Genomic DNA, 17266 nt, shown 5'->3' with positions numbered 1-17266 from the left:
GTTGTTTTTCCCTAACCGACAAAACTACCCGGTGTTTTTAGCAGGTTCATAGAGCGCCCTCTAAAAAGTATGAGTAGGGGAAGGGCGTTGCCCATCTATGCTTTCTGACCTCCTCGGATGGCGAATTAAGAATAAAGCACATTAATCTCCGGATCAGGGAAAACGAAATGATCACTGCTGCAGGAAGGAAGGACGGGTTGTCTCTCTGCCCGCTGCAAAAGAAATCTGGCCTGGTGGGCGACAGCTGTGCGTCTTGAATCGCCTTAATTAATTAAAGGCTTCGTGTTTCGTTGGGATTATTATTATCATTGTTGCTGTTATTCTTAATCATCTTTACACAATCGGAAGACCCTGTCTTTGAGGACGCAGGGGAGGGGCGCGTGCAGGTCGAATTTCCGACGCGGGCAAGCAAAACCCTCGGCGCTCCGAAGCCTCGGGAGGCTTCTGTCCGCCCGCCCGGGCGCTCCAAGGGCTCCCCCCCCCCCCCGTTTTCTCTTGCGAGTCTTTCCGGCCTCGGAACTCGCTACGGCTCTGGATCGCGGTCGCAGAACTCGAGGCGCCCGATCCGCATGGCCGGGTAAAACTTTTTTCCTTCGCTTTGCTCCCACGGTGGAGAACAAGAAACGCCCGAAAGCCGCCGCCGCCGCCGCCGCAGCAGCTCGGGCGGCTCCCTTTCCAGCACGTGGGCTGAGGCTCCTGCTCGACCTCAGCCCGGCGGCCTGCATCGCTGCCCTTCCGCTCTTCGTCCCCGCGCGATCCCCTGCCTGCCTCCCGCCTCCTGTTTCCCTGCAGGCTCGCGGAGCGCACCGGCGGCTCTTGCGCGTTCAGCAGCAACTTTCTCCGGTCTTCCCCAGCGAAAGGGGCGGAGAGGCTTGGAAGATGCTAATGAGGGGGGCGTGTCCCTGGGACCAGCCGCGGCGGCGGCGGCGGCGGCGGCTCGACTTTCCTCGCCGGCGATTGGTGGGCGTGGAGCGGCCGAGGAAGTTATGACGCTATGCAAATGTGGGCAGAGGCGGGCTCGGGCCCGCAGGGCGCCGCCCCCTGCCCACTGGGGCTGGTGTGCTCGTGTTTAGCTGCGGGGATAGTCGAAGTAGATTCCATTGAGAAAGACTGCAAATCACTCCGATTTAAGCGGGGAGGAGGGAGCGGGGGGGGGAGGAAGCCAAGAGGATCTCCATCCACCCAGGGGGGTGCGCTTACCTTTCCCGGCGTACGCGCGCCGCGTGTCTTCCTCTGCCCGTCTCTCTCTCGGGCTCCCCAGCAGCCAGCGAGCTTCCTGCGCTGTTGGAGGAAGGCAGGAGAGGAGGCGAAGAAGCCAGAGAGAGAGAAAGGACGAGCAGCAGTCTTTGGCCGGAGGGAAAGCCCTGCAAGAGGAGGAGATTCGCCGAGGACAGATCGCAAAGTTGCCGCTCTCTTGTCACTGGAAAATGACACTTGATGTAGCCAAGGGCGCCGCCGCCGCCGCCGCCGCCGCCGCCGCCGCCGCCGCCGCCACCGCCGCCGCAGCGCCGGTTGAACCTATTGTTTCTTAAACTGCCTTCTTTCTTCGGCAATCCAAAAGGGGGGGACTTCAGCACGGAAGGGACGCCGCCGGCATCGTCCTGCGACCTCTTGCGCGATCCCGGCCAGCCAGCCAAGAAGAAAAACCGTATTCTGATTTTTTTAAAGAAAAGGAGGAGGAGGAGGAAGAGGAGGAGGAGGAGGAGGAAGAGGCCACCCGGTGTCTCGCGCCCACCCTCGAAAGAACAAGCTTGTCAGGCGGCCGCGAGAGCATCCGCAGCCGGCCCTGGGGGGAGATTTTTGTAACCCTTTGGATTTTTTTCCCCTCCTCTCTCCCCCCACCCCATCCCTTCAATGTCTGTGTTTGATTTTCTCTGATTTGCTTTGATTCAGCAGCCGTTCCAGAGAAAGAAAGAAAGAAAGAAAGAAAGAAAGAAAGAAAGAAAGAAAGGAGAAAGAAAGAGAAAGAAAGAAAGAAAGCAAGCAAAGAAAAAAGAAAGAGGGGGAGCGAAACGAAATCCCCGACCGGCGCTTTTCTTCTTGTCAACACACTGCGTTGTGGCTGTGTTTTGCATTTTTGTTTTTCCTTGCTTTTCCTACTTTTTTTTTTTTTTAAGAAGAAGGGAGGGTTTTGGTTGTCCTTAATTCATGTTTGGGATTCAGGAAAGCATTCAGAGGACTGGGAGCAGCATGAAGGAAGAGCCCCTGGGCGCGGGGATGAACGCGGTCAGGACTTGGATGCAGGGAGCCGGCGTCCTGGATGCAAACACGGCGGCGCAGAGGTAGGTAGGGCTCGCGGCAGCATCCCTCCCTTCCCCTTCCTTCCCCGGCTCGAAAATCCAGCGGTCCAGCCAGCCTCAGGTCTGTAGCTGATGGGCAGTGCCTCCCGGAGATAGCTTGACCCCAAATGACTTTTTAATCTTAGGACCGGAGAAGCCGCCGAACCAGGTGGTCTATATTATTTCCGATTGGTATCTGCAAGGTTCTTTCTTTCTTTCTTTCTTTCTTTCTTTCTTTCTTTCTTTCTTTCTTTCTTTCTTTCTTTCTTTCTTTCTAACTTTCACATTTCCCCCTCCAAAATATGTTGACGTTTCCGATGCTCACATTAAAAAGCAAAATTAGGCTGCCCATTTACTGCTTGCTGTTCCCCATCTCTCTCTCTCTCTCTCTCTCTCTCTCTCTCTCTCTCATATCCACGTACCTCGGATTAATTTATCCATTCGGAACGGGTACGTATTTTTCACCTTGTCCCTTCTTTCTAAGTTGCACCTAACAAATGGTGTCGATGGGTAAAGCGATCCGCGTCACTTTCAATCCCTGTCACTTTCACAACAACTCTGCTTGTTCGTGGATGGTCTACTGTATATATTTTTGCTTGTCCACCCGAAGCTGTCCCTTCCCTCCAGCGATACCTTTTGACAAAGGTACGCCCGGGACCTTTTCAACCTTCCAGCCCTTTGCAGTCCAGGGAACTAAGTTCGGCTGCTCTCCGCGCGGTGCTTACTCCCAAACTCCCGTACTCTGAGGTTGCAGCCTGGGCCGCAGGTTAAACCGGGCGGCTGGGACGCCTGGACAGGTCGCGAAGACACCGGTCTTGCTCCGCTGGATCCCTCCCTCCTTCCGTCCCCCGCCTCCTCTGCTCGGGAAGGGAAAGTGGTGTGGGGACGAAGCCGACGTGAAATTATGGATACGTTTTGCAGGGATGCTTCCCGCCCGAGCGAGAGCGGGGCTGGAGTCCGAGAGGGTCTTCCTGCGACCTCTTCGGGCACCGGGCGGAGTTAGTGACAGCTGAGGCCGCAGTGGCCCGACTTGCGAAAGCGCGGCCTTGGGCAGGCAGCGGGAGCATCCCCCGGGGCAGTACGAGCAGCCGGCAATTTCAGCTCGCTAATTCGGGCTGCAGTGAAGGGATTGGAAAAGGAAGCGAGAGCTAAAGGCCTCTTCCGCGCAGATTTGTTTCCAGGGACCATTTTCGCGGTTTGGAAAGGCAGCGATTCCTTCGGGGTTCCGGGAGCCATGGGTTCCTGCGGAGGGTCCACACGGCTGAATGGCTCCGTTTCTCCCCTGAGGGGAATCACCTGCCTCCCTTCTTCCGTAGAGGTTGGGGAGCAGGCGGGGGCGGCCTTGCCCCCCCGGCCTGAAATTGACCGGGGCTTAGTGACCTGACCAGGACCCCGCTCTTGGATCCGGCAGCCCGCTTGACGCTAGGAAAGGCCTGGTACCTCTTCGCCGGACTCGGCTCGGGCTTGGGAAAGGGAGGTCTCCCGGCTATGAGAATAGCGGGGCTGGGACGAAGCGCGCCTAACTCGGTCTCTTTGGCCGCAGCGGGGTAGGCCTGGCCCGGGCTCATTTCGAGAAGCAGCCGCCTTCCAACTTGCGGAAATCGAACTTCTTCCACTTCGTACTGGCTTTGTACGACCGGCAGGGGCAGCCCGTAGAGATCGAGCGCACCGCCTTCGTGGGCTTCGTGGAGAAGGAGAAAGTAAGTGTGCGTGTGAACGGGCCCTCTGCGCGTGTGTGTCCGCGGCTGGGAGATTTCCCTGCACTTCGGAGCCCTCTCCCCCTGCCCGGGCCCATCCTAGAGAAGAGAGCCTGGCCTTTGTGGAATCCTTTCAAACTTACGCTTAGCCGACCCCCCGCCCAGCAATCTGCCAACTTTTGTCTTGTTTTCGGCTCGATCTCTAGGTGTTTCCCTCCCGGCGCTTTTCCAACCTGCTCCTGTCCTTTGCATCCAGGCCCGGAGCAGGTTTGGTTGAAATCTTCCAGCTCAACTCCCTTTGAGTAGTGTCTCAATTGGGGGGGGGGGGGCGGCGTAAGAAATAAGTAGCAACCCGCGACGAGGCCGGGATTTCGGGCTCCTTAGGAGCGCCTTGCCGGTATGGCTGCTGCTTCTGCTCCTATTACTTGTGTGTCCTTTCGCTTCAGGAAGCCAACAGCGAAAAGACCAACAACGGGATCCATTACCGGCTGCAGCTCCTCTACAGCAACGGTGAGCCTTGTTCTGCCTGCGCTTGACAGCTCGGGGCGGCTTTAAATCTCCAGGGAATTCCTTCGCTCAGTACGGCTGTTTTCCCCTGGAAGGGAGCGGAAAGGGGCGGGGAGGCTCGCCCCACCGGGCTCAGCCTCGGGATGCGTTAGCCAAGGGACGAGGTGAGCAAAAACTCTCCGCCGGCGGTCGTCCCTAAGAAGCGGCAGCAGGACGGAATAGCTTTTTAGTCAAAGGAGATTGCTCGGACAGCGGCTCGCTGAAGTTTCCCGAGAGGTAGCCGCCCGGCCTTGGGCAGCCAAAAAAAAAAAAGAAAGAAAGAAAGAAAGAAAGAAAGAAAGAAAGAAAGAAAGAAAGAAAGAAAGAGAAAGAAAGAAAGAAAGAAAGAAAGAAAGAAAGAAAGAAAGAGGAAACACGACAACTAAATGGTCCCACGACGCCTTCAAGATTTGGTCTTGCCAGACCCAATATTTTGCTTCTGTAGAAATCCAAATAAAACATAACGCTCCTTCACCTGGATAATAATGTCTCTCTCCCCTCTCCAAACTGGCAGTAAAGGCACAGTTGTCACCTTCGCCCAGTTGATTGGGGTGCACTGGGAGTGGTGGGGGCAAAGGGGTCACCTCTTTTTCGGACCAGTCAAACGAGAGATACTTATGGGAGGGGGGCGGAAGGCTCGAGAAAGCTGACCCAGGGCCGATCTGTTTTTGAGCATTTATTTTCTCTGAATAAATATATTTGCGATTAGATTTGAGATGATGGGGAGAATGATAGTAGTAATTATTATTTCCAGCTTTCAAGACCTTCTCCCGTACTTCAGGACCACAAAGTAACCTGCAAGGGAGTCTCAGTTCAGGAAAGAGCTCTCTCAGTTTTGTCTTTCGTTCCTACGCTTAATTATTTCATTTTTTCCCCTCCCCCTCCTCCCCATTCCTGCTTCCAGGGATAAGAACCGAACAGGATTTTTATGTCCGTTTAATCGACTCCATGACAAAACAAGTAAGTCCTGCGTTCGTTCGTTTTCCTGTGAAATGTTCAAAGTGGCGGAAGGCCGAGGTGATCGTGGCGGGGGCTTTGCAGGCGGAGGCGTTTAGGGAGTTTTGCGCTGGAAACCGAAAAGGCCGAGTTGGAAGAAGCTTGAGAATGGTGGAAGCCGCGAAACGGTCGGTTTAGTTAGGTGGCTGCAAGTCTGGATTACACCGGGATCTCTAGGAGAGGGCCAGGCCGATGTCGGGTAGTCGGGGTGAGAGGAAAGGCGGAGATCAAAACACGGGAGGTTGCCTCCTCTTATGCGCCGAGACAGGCCGTCCATCCCGGCCTTCTTCCTGTTGGAAAATCCAGCAAGTTCACAAACCAGATTAGCGCGGGCGCGCGCGCGCTACAAAGTCCAAGGGAAGTTCGATCGGCTGGTCTCTTCTCTTCTCCCTCCGTCCCTTACATCCCGTTCAGCTCACGTCCTGTTCGGTTCTAGCCAGGTTTAGGCAGAATTTGTTTCAAAGAGATTATTCCCAAGTATTTGTGCGCCTTAACAGTGGAATGGGGTTAGAGTAGGACCCAAACCCCCATTCTCTCTGGTATGGAGAGGGAAAAAGAGAAGTGGCAGAGTTTGACAATTTAAAACCAAAGTTTTCAGAACCGCCTCATCTTCTGCCAGGGAGGGAGGAGTCCCCCTTCCCTCAGTTCCATCCAGAGGTTTCCCAGCCCAAATTCCCAGCCTCTTGAAAATCTCGGACGGTGAATGAAAAAGTCCAGCGAGGCGGACGGAGAGGAACGACGCTTTCCTCCTAGCGGATCATTGCTGAAGTCGACTCTTAAAGGAGAAACCCCCCCCCCCATGTGCATTGATTTATCGCCTTAAGCGACCCGCTCAATTGAGGCAGAAGCCCTCGCTGAATCGGACCTTTGGCGTAGCTAGGGAAGCGCCTCCTGTTCTCGGTTTTAGATTGGCCAGGAGCCAGGGCGGGGTGAACCAACCGCGGTCTTAAAGGTACAGGATCACCGTGGCTCTCGCCAAGCCCCTTCGGTGGGCGAGGGCCAAGAAGCAGCTGAGATCGGATTACAGTGTGTGCGCGCGCGCGCGCAGGGAGGAATTACTTTTAGGGCAAACGGTATTAATTTTGCCTGCCTATCTCCCCTCCCCCCTCCTTAGACACGGTAGCGGTTTACCGAAAAATAAATAAATGGCAGCTTCTGATTCCCCTGAAGGCTCTCAGATCACAGAATTCTCCCCCCCCCTTAATTATATGAACGAAAAGAAATAGAAAACAAACCAGGAAAAGCAACCAACACTCCCCTCCCCAGCCAAGCAATATTGTAGCTAGCTAATGTAGCCAGTATTTATATGCTCCTTTGCAATTCCTGTGTTAGTATTTTAAGGGCAGCTCTTAAATCTCAGTGGATTTGCAGTCGGATGTACCATGGATGATAAATGCTTACTTTAGAAACTTAATGCTTGAAAATAATTTTGTGATTGGAAAAGCTCTGCCTTTGATACAGTCTAATTTTCACTATGGCATTTTAATTGCGTTTATGTTTAATGCCCTACAATTGTGGTTTCAAGTAAAAACCTGCATACCTCTACACATACAGAAAAATGAGCTAAAGGAGACCATTTTGCTCCTCTAAATCCCAGCATTGTTGTGCAATTGTAAACAATTGTTGTAAAAAATTAAGAGATTTCATGTTTTTATAGGATAACTTGATAATTTTTAATTTTTAAAAATCAGATCTGTTCAACTTCAGGTTAATGTTCTGAACGTTATTAAATAAGTTATGTGATTTCATCTGAATTCAGTTTTTTTTTTTTTTTACAAACAGAGGGAGATTTAGTTTCTTTTTTCTTTTGCTTATTGCATTCACACATATGGTCACAAACCAGATTTTGAGTGTTTCACTCTAAACTTTCATTTGTTTTTGGTAGCTTTCTGACACCAAACCAGAAAGGTCAAAGTGCTGAATTTGTTTTAGAATGTTGTCTTTGATGCTCACGAAACATCTTTTCCTGTTATTGATGGCTGTCTTACAATAGAGGAGAAAAGAAAGAAATGGGCTAGTTACACTGGACAATTCCAACATTTAATAAAATTAGTGAAACAAATTCTTTTGAAATACAGTCAATAAGGACTAACAGCAGAATGACTTCCAGTCCTTAAACAACAAATCTTAAAAACTGCACTAGTTGATATTAATTTATAAGCTTGTATTTAAAGAGGGCCTCTCACTGTTCTGAGACACTGTGTCCTGTATGAGTGTAATTGTATAAACCTGTCTGAAAAAAACCCCATATAACTGAGCCATTTTCAAATTGTAGTCATTGAAGAGTTAATGCTCTTTCCTTTCAAGATTGTGTTTTTCTGTAGAAAGCCATGTTTTGAGCTTCCATGGTTTTAAAACACCTGTTTCTTAGCATTTTGTTCATGACTGCATGATTGTCAATTCACCTGCAGATTTCTTGTGGAAAAGTAAAACAGGAATGGTTACACTGCTTCCATTCTGTGGTTTCCACAAGATCAAGTTTAGTTATAACACTTGGAATACAGATACAAACTATCACCCACTTAATAGCAATCAGCCTTTTACTTTAAAGTATTTTACATTTAACCCTAACATTAGGACAAATTATTGATTTGGGAGGAAGAGGAAAGGGGATGGGATAACAGAACAAGATTGCAGAATAACAGTTTTAGGGAATAAAATCCAGAGCTGAGTAATAAAGTTGATAAAAAAAGGGAGGAGGATTTGAAATTCCCTATTGAGATGTGGCTGATGAGAATGCCAAGCTGGTAGAGACAAATGTTGATTTTTTAATTAAAAGCATGAGCTTAGCTGGCACTGTCATATATTTATAAAAAAAACCATATGTTTTAATCTCTGGTTATATCAAGGAGCTCCTTGTTATATGTTTAGTGTTTCTGGATAGCAAAAAGACTTGATCTCTCTCTCTCTCTCTCTCTCTCTTTTTTTTTTTTTTTACTCAAACTAAATATGTTTTGGAGATCTTGAAACTTCTATCCTAGTTAATCAAGCACCTTGTAAGGCCGGTCAAGTAGTGTGTTGAATTGTCCACATGTGAAGTTGTCACTTATGCTTTAATACAGAATGTGAGGAATATAGGAGAGTCTCAAGTAACTTTCTGCTTGGAATTAAGTTGTATGCAGCTTGGTCAAACATTCCTTAAATTTTTAATGCATTTTAAATATATGTTGTCAAGCATCGTAGAGAAGTGGTACACTAGTACCTGAATCTTGGCACAAATTGTAATGGAAGGATGGCTGCTAAATGAAATGGTGACAGGAGCTGGCAGGCTTCAGTGGTATGGTATCAGCAAGTGACATGCTCAGTTGTAGTCGTCAGCAACAACTTTCTGAGATCACACGCTATTTCATGTGCAGCTTTAATGATTTTCATAAATATATTCAGCAAAGTTAAGATAGGCAGGGCTCCAGAGGCCTTCCCTTTTACACTGATCAGGCCCTTTTGCTCACATATCCCTAGTGAGCAAAGGGGCCTGATCTGTGTAAAGGGAAGGACTAGTTTTATTTTTAAATTTGTAGTGGTGATGTCAGATGCATATTCCACAACTTAAGTAATTGAATCATGAAACCACCTGATTTTATAAATTAACTTAATCTTTCTCCATAACTGGATATATTTGTTTCTTTCTAAAGCATTTGCATGTATTTTATCATTTATGGTTCATCTACATTCTTATTTATTGTATTATTTATTCATTTTCTTTGTTCTATCTGCCTGGTGCTGTGCTTGTGGCTGTCTGTAAGAAAATCATGGAAAAATGCTGTGCTTGAGAAGTTGCTATCTAAACAGTTCTGGGGAATCATGAATATTATACAAACATTAGCAATATCTTTGCAACAACCTATATTTAGGGAAGAAAGCTGGAAACAGTTCCCTCAGTAAGTCTTGGCAGGTCTGAATACAGCCATTGATGTTATATAGCAGTGTTTTTCAAACTTGGGTACTTTAAGATGTGTGGACTTCAACATTCAGAATTCTGACTGGGGAATTCTGGGAGCTGAAGTCCACACATCTTAAAGTTCCCAAGTTTGAAAAACACTGCTATATAGGAAACAGGAATAAACTGGCTTATCTTGAGAAGCTAGATTAGGGTTGGATAGGGGAAGACTAGAAATCTCAAGGTGGTAAACTAGATTGGGAAGTAAAAAAAAAAAGAAAGAAATCCAGAAGAAGGCAATGGCAAACCATTTCTGCATTCATAGAGTATAGATTTTCATGGCTGCCATTTCTTGTTACATTTAGTTCTGCATTTTTGTCAAGCATGCATCCATGATGTCCCCAGAAGTCAAGCTCAACTCAATAGAGAATTTTGACTGGAACTTTAGTAACATTATTCAGATAGAGTTTTGTCATTGTGAGAGCTCATTCAGGGCTAATGAATGAAAATTCTGTCTTTGTGTGTATACTCTTTTTCCTGAACTTGGATCAGAGTGAGTGAAATTTTAATAATGGTGTGAACCAAAATATCACTTTGTGCATCAATGGCTTCCTTGCCAATTCAGCACTGGAATAATGTGAAGGCAGAAACCCAGTCAAGACCAATCATTGATTCTTTTTTTTCCAAATACCATATCAGAAAGTAGAGTTCCCTCCAACACAGCCTAAACGTGGACATAAATCCAGCTGATTTCAGAATATTCTTCTTTGTAGCATGTAAGGCAGTCAAGATGCTCTGTCATGTCATCTGTGGTACTTAAAACCCTCTGTGTCATTTACAGCAGGGATGCAAATTCTGCAGTGCTTTCTACCTAAATTTATTAAACTGTTGTGCCTGTGGGCCCAGATACTGAATCACCACTCTGTACAGTGGATTGCAAGTGGTAAAATCATGAAGAAAATATGAATCCGTTCAGAAAACAGCTCCTCAGGATCCAAGCTGTGGAGCACAACACTCTTTTGCAACGAGGAAAGCTTGCAATTCAGCCAGGTTTTTGCAGTGACTTGAATCCTTCTGCTTAAAGAGCAGGAAGTGCAGGTGATTTCAATTTCCTTCTCTGAGAAGAATGCCGAGGCTTGACATTTACAGTACATGCATGCTCAGGACCTGTGTGTTTGGGAAAATGTAAACTCAACACAGTGGAAAATGTGTTGTTTGGAGTCTGGGGGTGAAAACAAAGCTGAGGATTTTGGAGAGACTGCCTGGGCCAGATGGCCCAGTGCATTCCCAGTCTGGCTTCCAACTGCTCCCTCCTGTATAACATACAGCCATTTGTTCTGGGATATTTACGCTAGAGTTGTTTCCCTGTGAATGTTTGAGAAGCATTCAAAATGAACATATTAGTGGAGCTTGGCTGGGGGGGTGGGGAGGGAGAGGGAGAGGGAGAAATTTATTTAATTCACATGAATTCCTGTTGATGAGTGGGCTGGCATGTTAGAGGAAGAGAATGGAGGCCATAATTAGCACCTTTTGGTTTAGTGCTGCTGAACAAGAATACTCATATATTTTAGATCCCAATCTGGGCACACTTTATTGCTCCCCATATTAAACTCTCATTGCAAATGATGGGAGGCTGGTCTGCTGTAAGAAATCAGAATTAGGGCATTAATGGCTAAACATTGCAAGTCCAAAATGTCAGAGCCTTTTCTTTATGGGCAAAGCAGAAGATGCAGGAAGTTGGATATCTGAGTTCTTAGTATTACATGATTACTTTCTCCATAAGTAATCCTAGAGCTGTAACCTTATAGAAAAGCACTTATTCTCGGGTTACTTAGATGTATGAATTGGTGAGAAAATGGCTTGGCATATTTCCGCTTTTGTTCAAATGGTTCTCATAGCAGTTTGCAGGAAATACAGTGTAATGGTACCAAAAACTTCAAATATGCAGACAGGTTTGTGGGCATAAATACGCAGGGAGTACAGTCCAGCTAATATTAGTTGATACTTACAAAACAAGTTAGTTATACGTGACTACAAATTAGCAAAGCCTATTTCACAATATCCCAAACAGGAAATTAAAAATAAACTAGCATGGTTGTCATCTAGTTGTCCCAAGGGAAAGAAACAGGAGTGGATCAGATATTGTAATATACTTCTTAGTTATCCTGGGTTAGATTGACATTTTTTAATTTGAATCTTTTAAATTAAATTTAAACTTTGATCCTGTATAAATTGTGGAAGAGCCATTTTGTCAGTTCTCCCTCTTCTGAGCTTTAATTTTTTTCCACATTATTCTAGAAACCTCCCTGATTTCTTGCAGTGGGTTTTGGAAGGTGTAACACAAGGGAATGCAGGGGAAGATGGGAACCGTCATTTTTCACTCTTTTTCTGCTGACGGGGGCAGAATCTTTCTTGAGTAAAAAGGAATCTAGATTCAAGGCTGCATTTGTACCCTTGTATTCTCACTGTGTGTGTAGCGAAACAAATTAAAACTAAAAAAGGAAGTAAACAAGTAAGATTACAACATATGTCTTTACCTATGTGGGTTGTAGTATACATTTGCAAAATTATTTTTAGTCCAACAATAATCTAACTTTATACACTGGGACTTTCACTTCACTCATTTAGCTTTTGTAAAGAGATTAATTCTTTGTAACAGCTGTTACTGGACCCAATTTTGCAGAGTTGGGGGGGCAACCTTCCCACTGGAACTTCTCATTGCATGAATTGAGCATGGTGAATGTTTAGCAAATAATATTTTGAAAAACAAGTTTTCAATAAGTACAACATAAGTTTTCAGAAAAGGAATAATATTTTAGTGTCTTCTGAGACAGGAACCTGTGTTTCTGGCAGCTGCAAAGATTTGAGACTTGAATTGCCCGGGTTTCCTTTGTGAAACCAGCAGTGTGTGTGTGTGTGTGTGTGTGTATATATATATATATACTATATATACACAGTATAGATATAGATATATGCAACCATGGTGTGTGAGCACAGGCAGTGACTTTTGGTCAACAGTTATGCCACATGCTTGTTACATTATACCACAGTATTTTTGAGGGAAGAAATAAAAACGTGCCAGAAAATCACTGAGAGCTGATGCCAAGTAGAATGTGGGAGATTTTGATCTCCACGAAGTGAAAAAAAACAAAAACAAAAAACCACCCAAACCACGTCTTATCTGGTCTTACAAGTCTTCTGTCGTAGCTGGAGGCTCCCAGATTTAAAAAAATGTATTTGATAGAAGGGCATGACATTTGCTGTCCTTTGGCCTTAAATTAGTTAAGGATCCATTCAATAAAATGATTGTGGATAGATGCATTTGAAGAAGCTGCTTTATACTGTGTCAAACTGTGGCTCTAGCTAGTATAGTATCTCTCCAGGATTTTTGACAAAAACCATTTCTAGCCCTATCTTGAAATGTCAAGGATTGAACCCAGGAGGTTTCACATGCAAAACAGGTGCTCTCTCAGTAAACTACAACACTTTCTACATCTTGTTCACCAAAAGAGCAATCTAAAAGATGTTAAAATGAGTGTACAATTGCAGTTGTGAAACTGGCTGCCAGGTTATACTTCCCTATTTATTCTGTGTTTGTAAAACAACTAGAGCAACATCCCTCCAGTTCAGAATATGTTAATGTGAAGAAGGGGGAGGTTTGCCATTTTATAACCTGGTTCAGGTAGCTCTCCTTTAATCCCAGTTTGATCCACAGATATAATGTTGAGCATGCTCTGAAGCCTTCATTGAATGGATAGTTGCTTTTCCCTGTTGCAAGAGAAAAGCAAAACTCTTAAATGTCTTTTCGGTACGTGATCCATAAAATGAGCTTCAGAAACTGGACTCATTTTGTGCCTTCCGACAGTTTCCAGCAATGTATGGCCCTCTTTAATTCATACAGTTGCCTCAATAATAGCTGGTGCTCAGAAACCAGGGTTACCCCCTAGTGCATTACAAGCCTAAGGATGTTACACACGTAAGCAAAAGGACTGCTGATGTTAAACACAATAGACAGGCGATTAGATAACCACACCGTTGACTCCATTTGTTCATTATTGTTATTTAGCTGGCGTTCTTCTTAAATAGGTACCTGGAGGTTAAGTAAGCATAGCAGATGAAAGGAGGGAGAGAAGGGAAGTGAAGAAAGAGAGGGAATTAAATCTGCTTGCTCTTGTTTGTAGCTTCTAGTGAAGCTGAACTTGCTGCAATTAAACTCACATTGACTTCCATGCCAGTGAGATTGGCCCATGAGCATGCACTGTGGTGGAGCTTCAGCATCTTTAGTTCTTACTTAGGGGGAAATTCCTTTAGGGTCCTACTGTGCTGCATTAAATGCAAAATCAATTATTCAGTGTAAAATGCCATCACCTTAGCCTTCGCTAGCTTTTTGGCAGTGCCCAGAAAACATGATAAATCAGCTGCAATTAAGTCTGTGGTATTCTTTGATTTCTGTGGTCAAAAGTCCAGTTCTTAATCATATGCCCCACAACAATGGTCATGCACAATGCCTTTTTATGCTAGTCATATTTTATGTTTAAACCTCTGAGTGAATTAAACTTTTTTTTAATGAAAGACCCTGAATCCAAATATAACAACCCCCCCCCCCTTCTCTTTCTCATCCTTTTTCTGACTGCAACAACCTCTAAAGGATCCCAGTGTATTTTAAAGATACAGGGCATAGTCAATTATAATCAAAGAGTTTCCAGTGACTGGAATAGAAAATGTGTTGAATTAAGTTCTCTAGGCAAATATGATTTGCTATTTGCTAGGGTCCAATTCTGCACATAGCGTTTAATGATTGGCTAAAGTCTGTCAGATTTCCCTGTTTGCATGAGAAAAGTGATATGATTGTTATCTTACAAAAAGTGATATGATTGTTATCTTACAAAAACAGTATTCTTGTTTAGTGATTAAAGTACCAATCTCAAACACATTATGTAGAAACTAGTTCCTAGATTTTTCATAGGACTTATTTACATGTCATGCTCCGGATCCAGAACTTTATGCTCTTCAGCATCTACCCAGATGTTTCTCCTTTATTTAGAGGTGTTCCAATGTATCGTTAGAGTGTACAAGCATTCCGACATCTCTACACACATACTTTTGGCTGTACCTCAGAAGTCCCACCCCTGCAAGCAGTCGCAGGATCACCATGAACACATTGAACCTCAGGATCTAATGTCAGGAAGTCAGTAAGCACCTCTGCCAACACTGGGCAGGTCACAGAAGAGGCTGTAATGGTGGCCTCTTGTTCAATTGAAAGCATCTCAAATTAGTTCTGCTTCCATATGTGATCTTACTTGTTCAACAAGCATTTGCTTTCATGATGTGAGGAATTCTGAGCAGAGCCCACTTTCAAAGCCATGACTTTTCCCATTTACTCCTGAATGGCGAGTTGACCCTGTGCTCCCCTGCTAGAATCTCCAAGCCAGCCCAAGTAGATTGCAGGGACTGTTGCAAGTTTCAAGAAGTACTAAGTACACTGATAATTGAATGAACTGCATGGAATATTGGGCCACCCCAAACCACATTTAAGGTTGGGAGGAGCTGTATAGAGAATTACATAACTGATATCTTTAAGCACTCAAGCGCTCTGCCGTATAGGCTATGTCTGAGTTTTTCTTTTCAAAAAGTAATGTTGGCATCCAATGCTGTAGAAAACTACAGCAACATCAATGATATTATTTATGGCACTACTAAATCATATTAAAATATAGTGTACTGTGCTGGAGTGTGATAATACTATGTTTAAGCAATTACTTTCGCTGGCTGAGATTCATGACTGCTGTGCCGGCACCCCCCCCCCCCCTTTCCTATTGCCTTCAGTGGGCAGCATTTTCAACGGCAAAGTCACAGCTGTGCCAAATTACCTCATTTTATGGGTTATGTGATGCTTCTGCTTGTTGGCCAAGGCTGTTTAAATTTAGCCCTACCCCCCACCTCCACACATATTAGAGGGTTTTATTGATTGTTTATGTTAAAGAGGCCATAACCAGAGGCATTGGTTTGAAAAGCAGAATTTTGATCTTCTATTCCTTTAACAAGGATGTGCCAAACAGGACTGATGCTGTTGGCGTCCGATATTATAGAAGCGTCTTATTGCTGAGTGCAATCAGGAGCATGGTGCTAACTCCAGCGCTAGCCATACTGATCTGTAGAACTCCTGAATGTAAGCACACAGAGAGATGAAGCTTCCCAAACCCTTACTGTGTGTTAGAAGGAAAAAAAGGGTTTAGATGAATTTTGAAAGAATAGGCTCCTTGAGGATTATTCACCCTTGAACTCTTGAATGGACCAAGTTCTCAGGCAGGGTAACTAATTTAAAAATTGATATAAGAAAGAGAACTATTTGGAGAACAGGATTTTGGGTTGATGGAAGAGGCATTTTGTCTAGCTTTACATTGTACGGAAACACGGCACAGGCAATAAAGTGATTCCAGAAGTGTTTTGGAGATCTAGAAATGTTATTGCATTTATGGTGCAGGCATTAAAAATAAGCTAAGAGAAACCAACACTTTAAGTCACCTTAAAGAGTCACCTCTTTCTTTTGACATAAGGGCTGTGGGCAAATTAGGAAGGATTTGGAATTTGATAATATGTGATTTGTGAAAGACTGGGTGACATAAAACCAGACAAGAAGGACTATATTCCTTCATCTGATGTCTAGAGGAGGAGGGAATTTGAGAAGAGGCCCCTTTTCCTCCTCTGGTATGACAAACTTCGGGAATGCTAATAAAGAAAAACACAGGAGCCCTGCCCTCCAGTGCAACTGCTCATCCTAGTAAAAGGCGCTCACTAATGGTCGACTTTTAACACGGTAGCAAGATGGCAAGAAAGGTTAAGTATTGCAAATGTGGTCTTCAGTCCTGCAAAAATACCTGCCTCTGCACAGCAGTGTTCCCTGCATGAAGCTATTTGCCACTTTTATTGGACCTCAATAAATTGCTTGTTAGAGATTTCAGCAGAATGGCCTTTTTCTTTCGCTTGGCCAATGGGTGCCCTGTCCCTTGCCTTTGTTTCTTTATTGGCAGTTTGGTTGGCAATTATTGGGTGAAGAGAAGGCCCGTGCGCTTTTGGGCTTGCTGGTAGTTGCAGAACAAATAGGGAGGAGGTGGGTGCTGCCAGGAAGATTTCTCCCTCCCCAGCCCACGGACAAAACAGTCTGTTTTCCAGTTGTGTACAGAGCCATGCTATGGATCAGAGTTGTGTATATTCTAGGTGCTTATAAAGAATCTGTGGTTGTCATGTAGACTAGTTAGTAGAGTGGCATTGTCACTGGAAAAACTGCACTTGGCTAAACAACTTCTTTTTTTGAAATGTTTACAGGCTATTCCTGTATGTCCATATAGAATCATAGAATCCAACCCTCTGTCTTCCACTGGCTTAATATAGAAGACTGCAGGGGGAAGCTTTAACTTTCATCACATCTGAATTTAGGAAAAAACTCCAGTTTTGCATTGTGGGTTGGTTTACATGTAACTCTAAGCTAGGAGTTTTTAAGCCACAGTGTACTGAACAGACCCATAATGGCTGGTTCTCACACAGTGCTAAGTCCCAATGGGTGAGCTCGCATTTCAGACTCAGCCAAAGCACGCAACTACATACCGCAGTATCTTTGCACTGTGGCCACTATGGCTGTGTTCACACAATCACACTAAAACAGAATTCTTAAGTTTAGAAGGGGGCCTACTGTTCTGTTTATCCCTTCTGACTTTGCCTGCAAGTGAGTACAGCTAACAAACATAGTTGCAACCAATGCAGCTTGCAGAGCAGAGGTGTAACATGCGAAGCACACGTAGTTCTGGGGGACGGTGTTTGTATCATTTGAACCAGGGACTCTGGTTCACTCCTCTCAGAGCAAACTGTAGTCC

General features: G+C 45.2%; 1 protein-coding gene across 6 annotated transcripts in view; it reads left to right on the top strand.

Annotated features, from left to right (window-relative positions):
- The first annotated feature begins 1068 nt into the window (after window positions 1-1068).
- Window positions 1069-17266, top strand: part of EBF1 (EBF transcription factor 1) — a 353955-nt gene continuing 337757 nt past the window's right edge. The window contains exons 1-4 of one of the 6 annotated variants that reach the window (XM_088133900.1): window positions 1069-2282; window positions 3823-3979; window positions 4423-4486; window positions 5427-5482. In XM_088133900.1, coding sequence (XP_087990026.1) covers window positions 2149-2282; window positions 3823-3979; window positions 4423-4486; window positions 5427-5482 — 411 coding nt within the window. In that variant the 5' untranslated portion in view covers window positions 1069-2148. The remainder of the gene's footprint in view (window positions 2283-3822; window positions 3980-4422; window positions 4487-5426; window positions 5483-17266) is intronic. The other 5 variants (XM_088133898.1, XM_088133899.1, XM_088133897.1 and 2 more) reach the window with 5 other exon arrangements.

This window comes from Python bivittatus, unplaced genomic scaffold (assembly GCF_059951505.1).
Source record: "Python bivittatus isolate LINGU-HERP-01145 unplaced genomic scaffold, Pbiv_v1 ctg000080_np1212, whole genome shotgun sequence".
In the NCBI taxonomy this organism is placed as follows: domain Eukaryota; kingdom Metazoa; phylum Chordata; class Lepidosauria; order Squamata; family Pythonidae; genus Python; species Python bivittatus.
The sequence above is the reverse complement of the archived record's forward strand: the minus strand, read 5'-3'. Positions and strand labels throughout refer to the sequence as shown.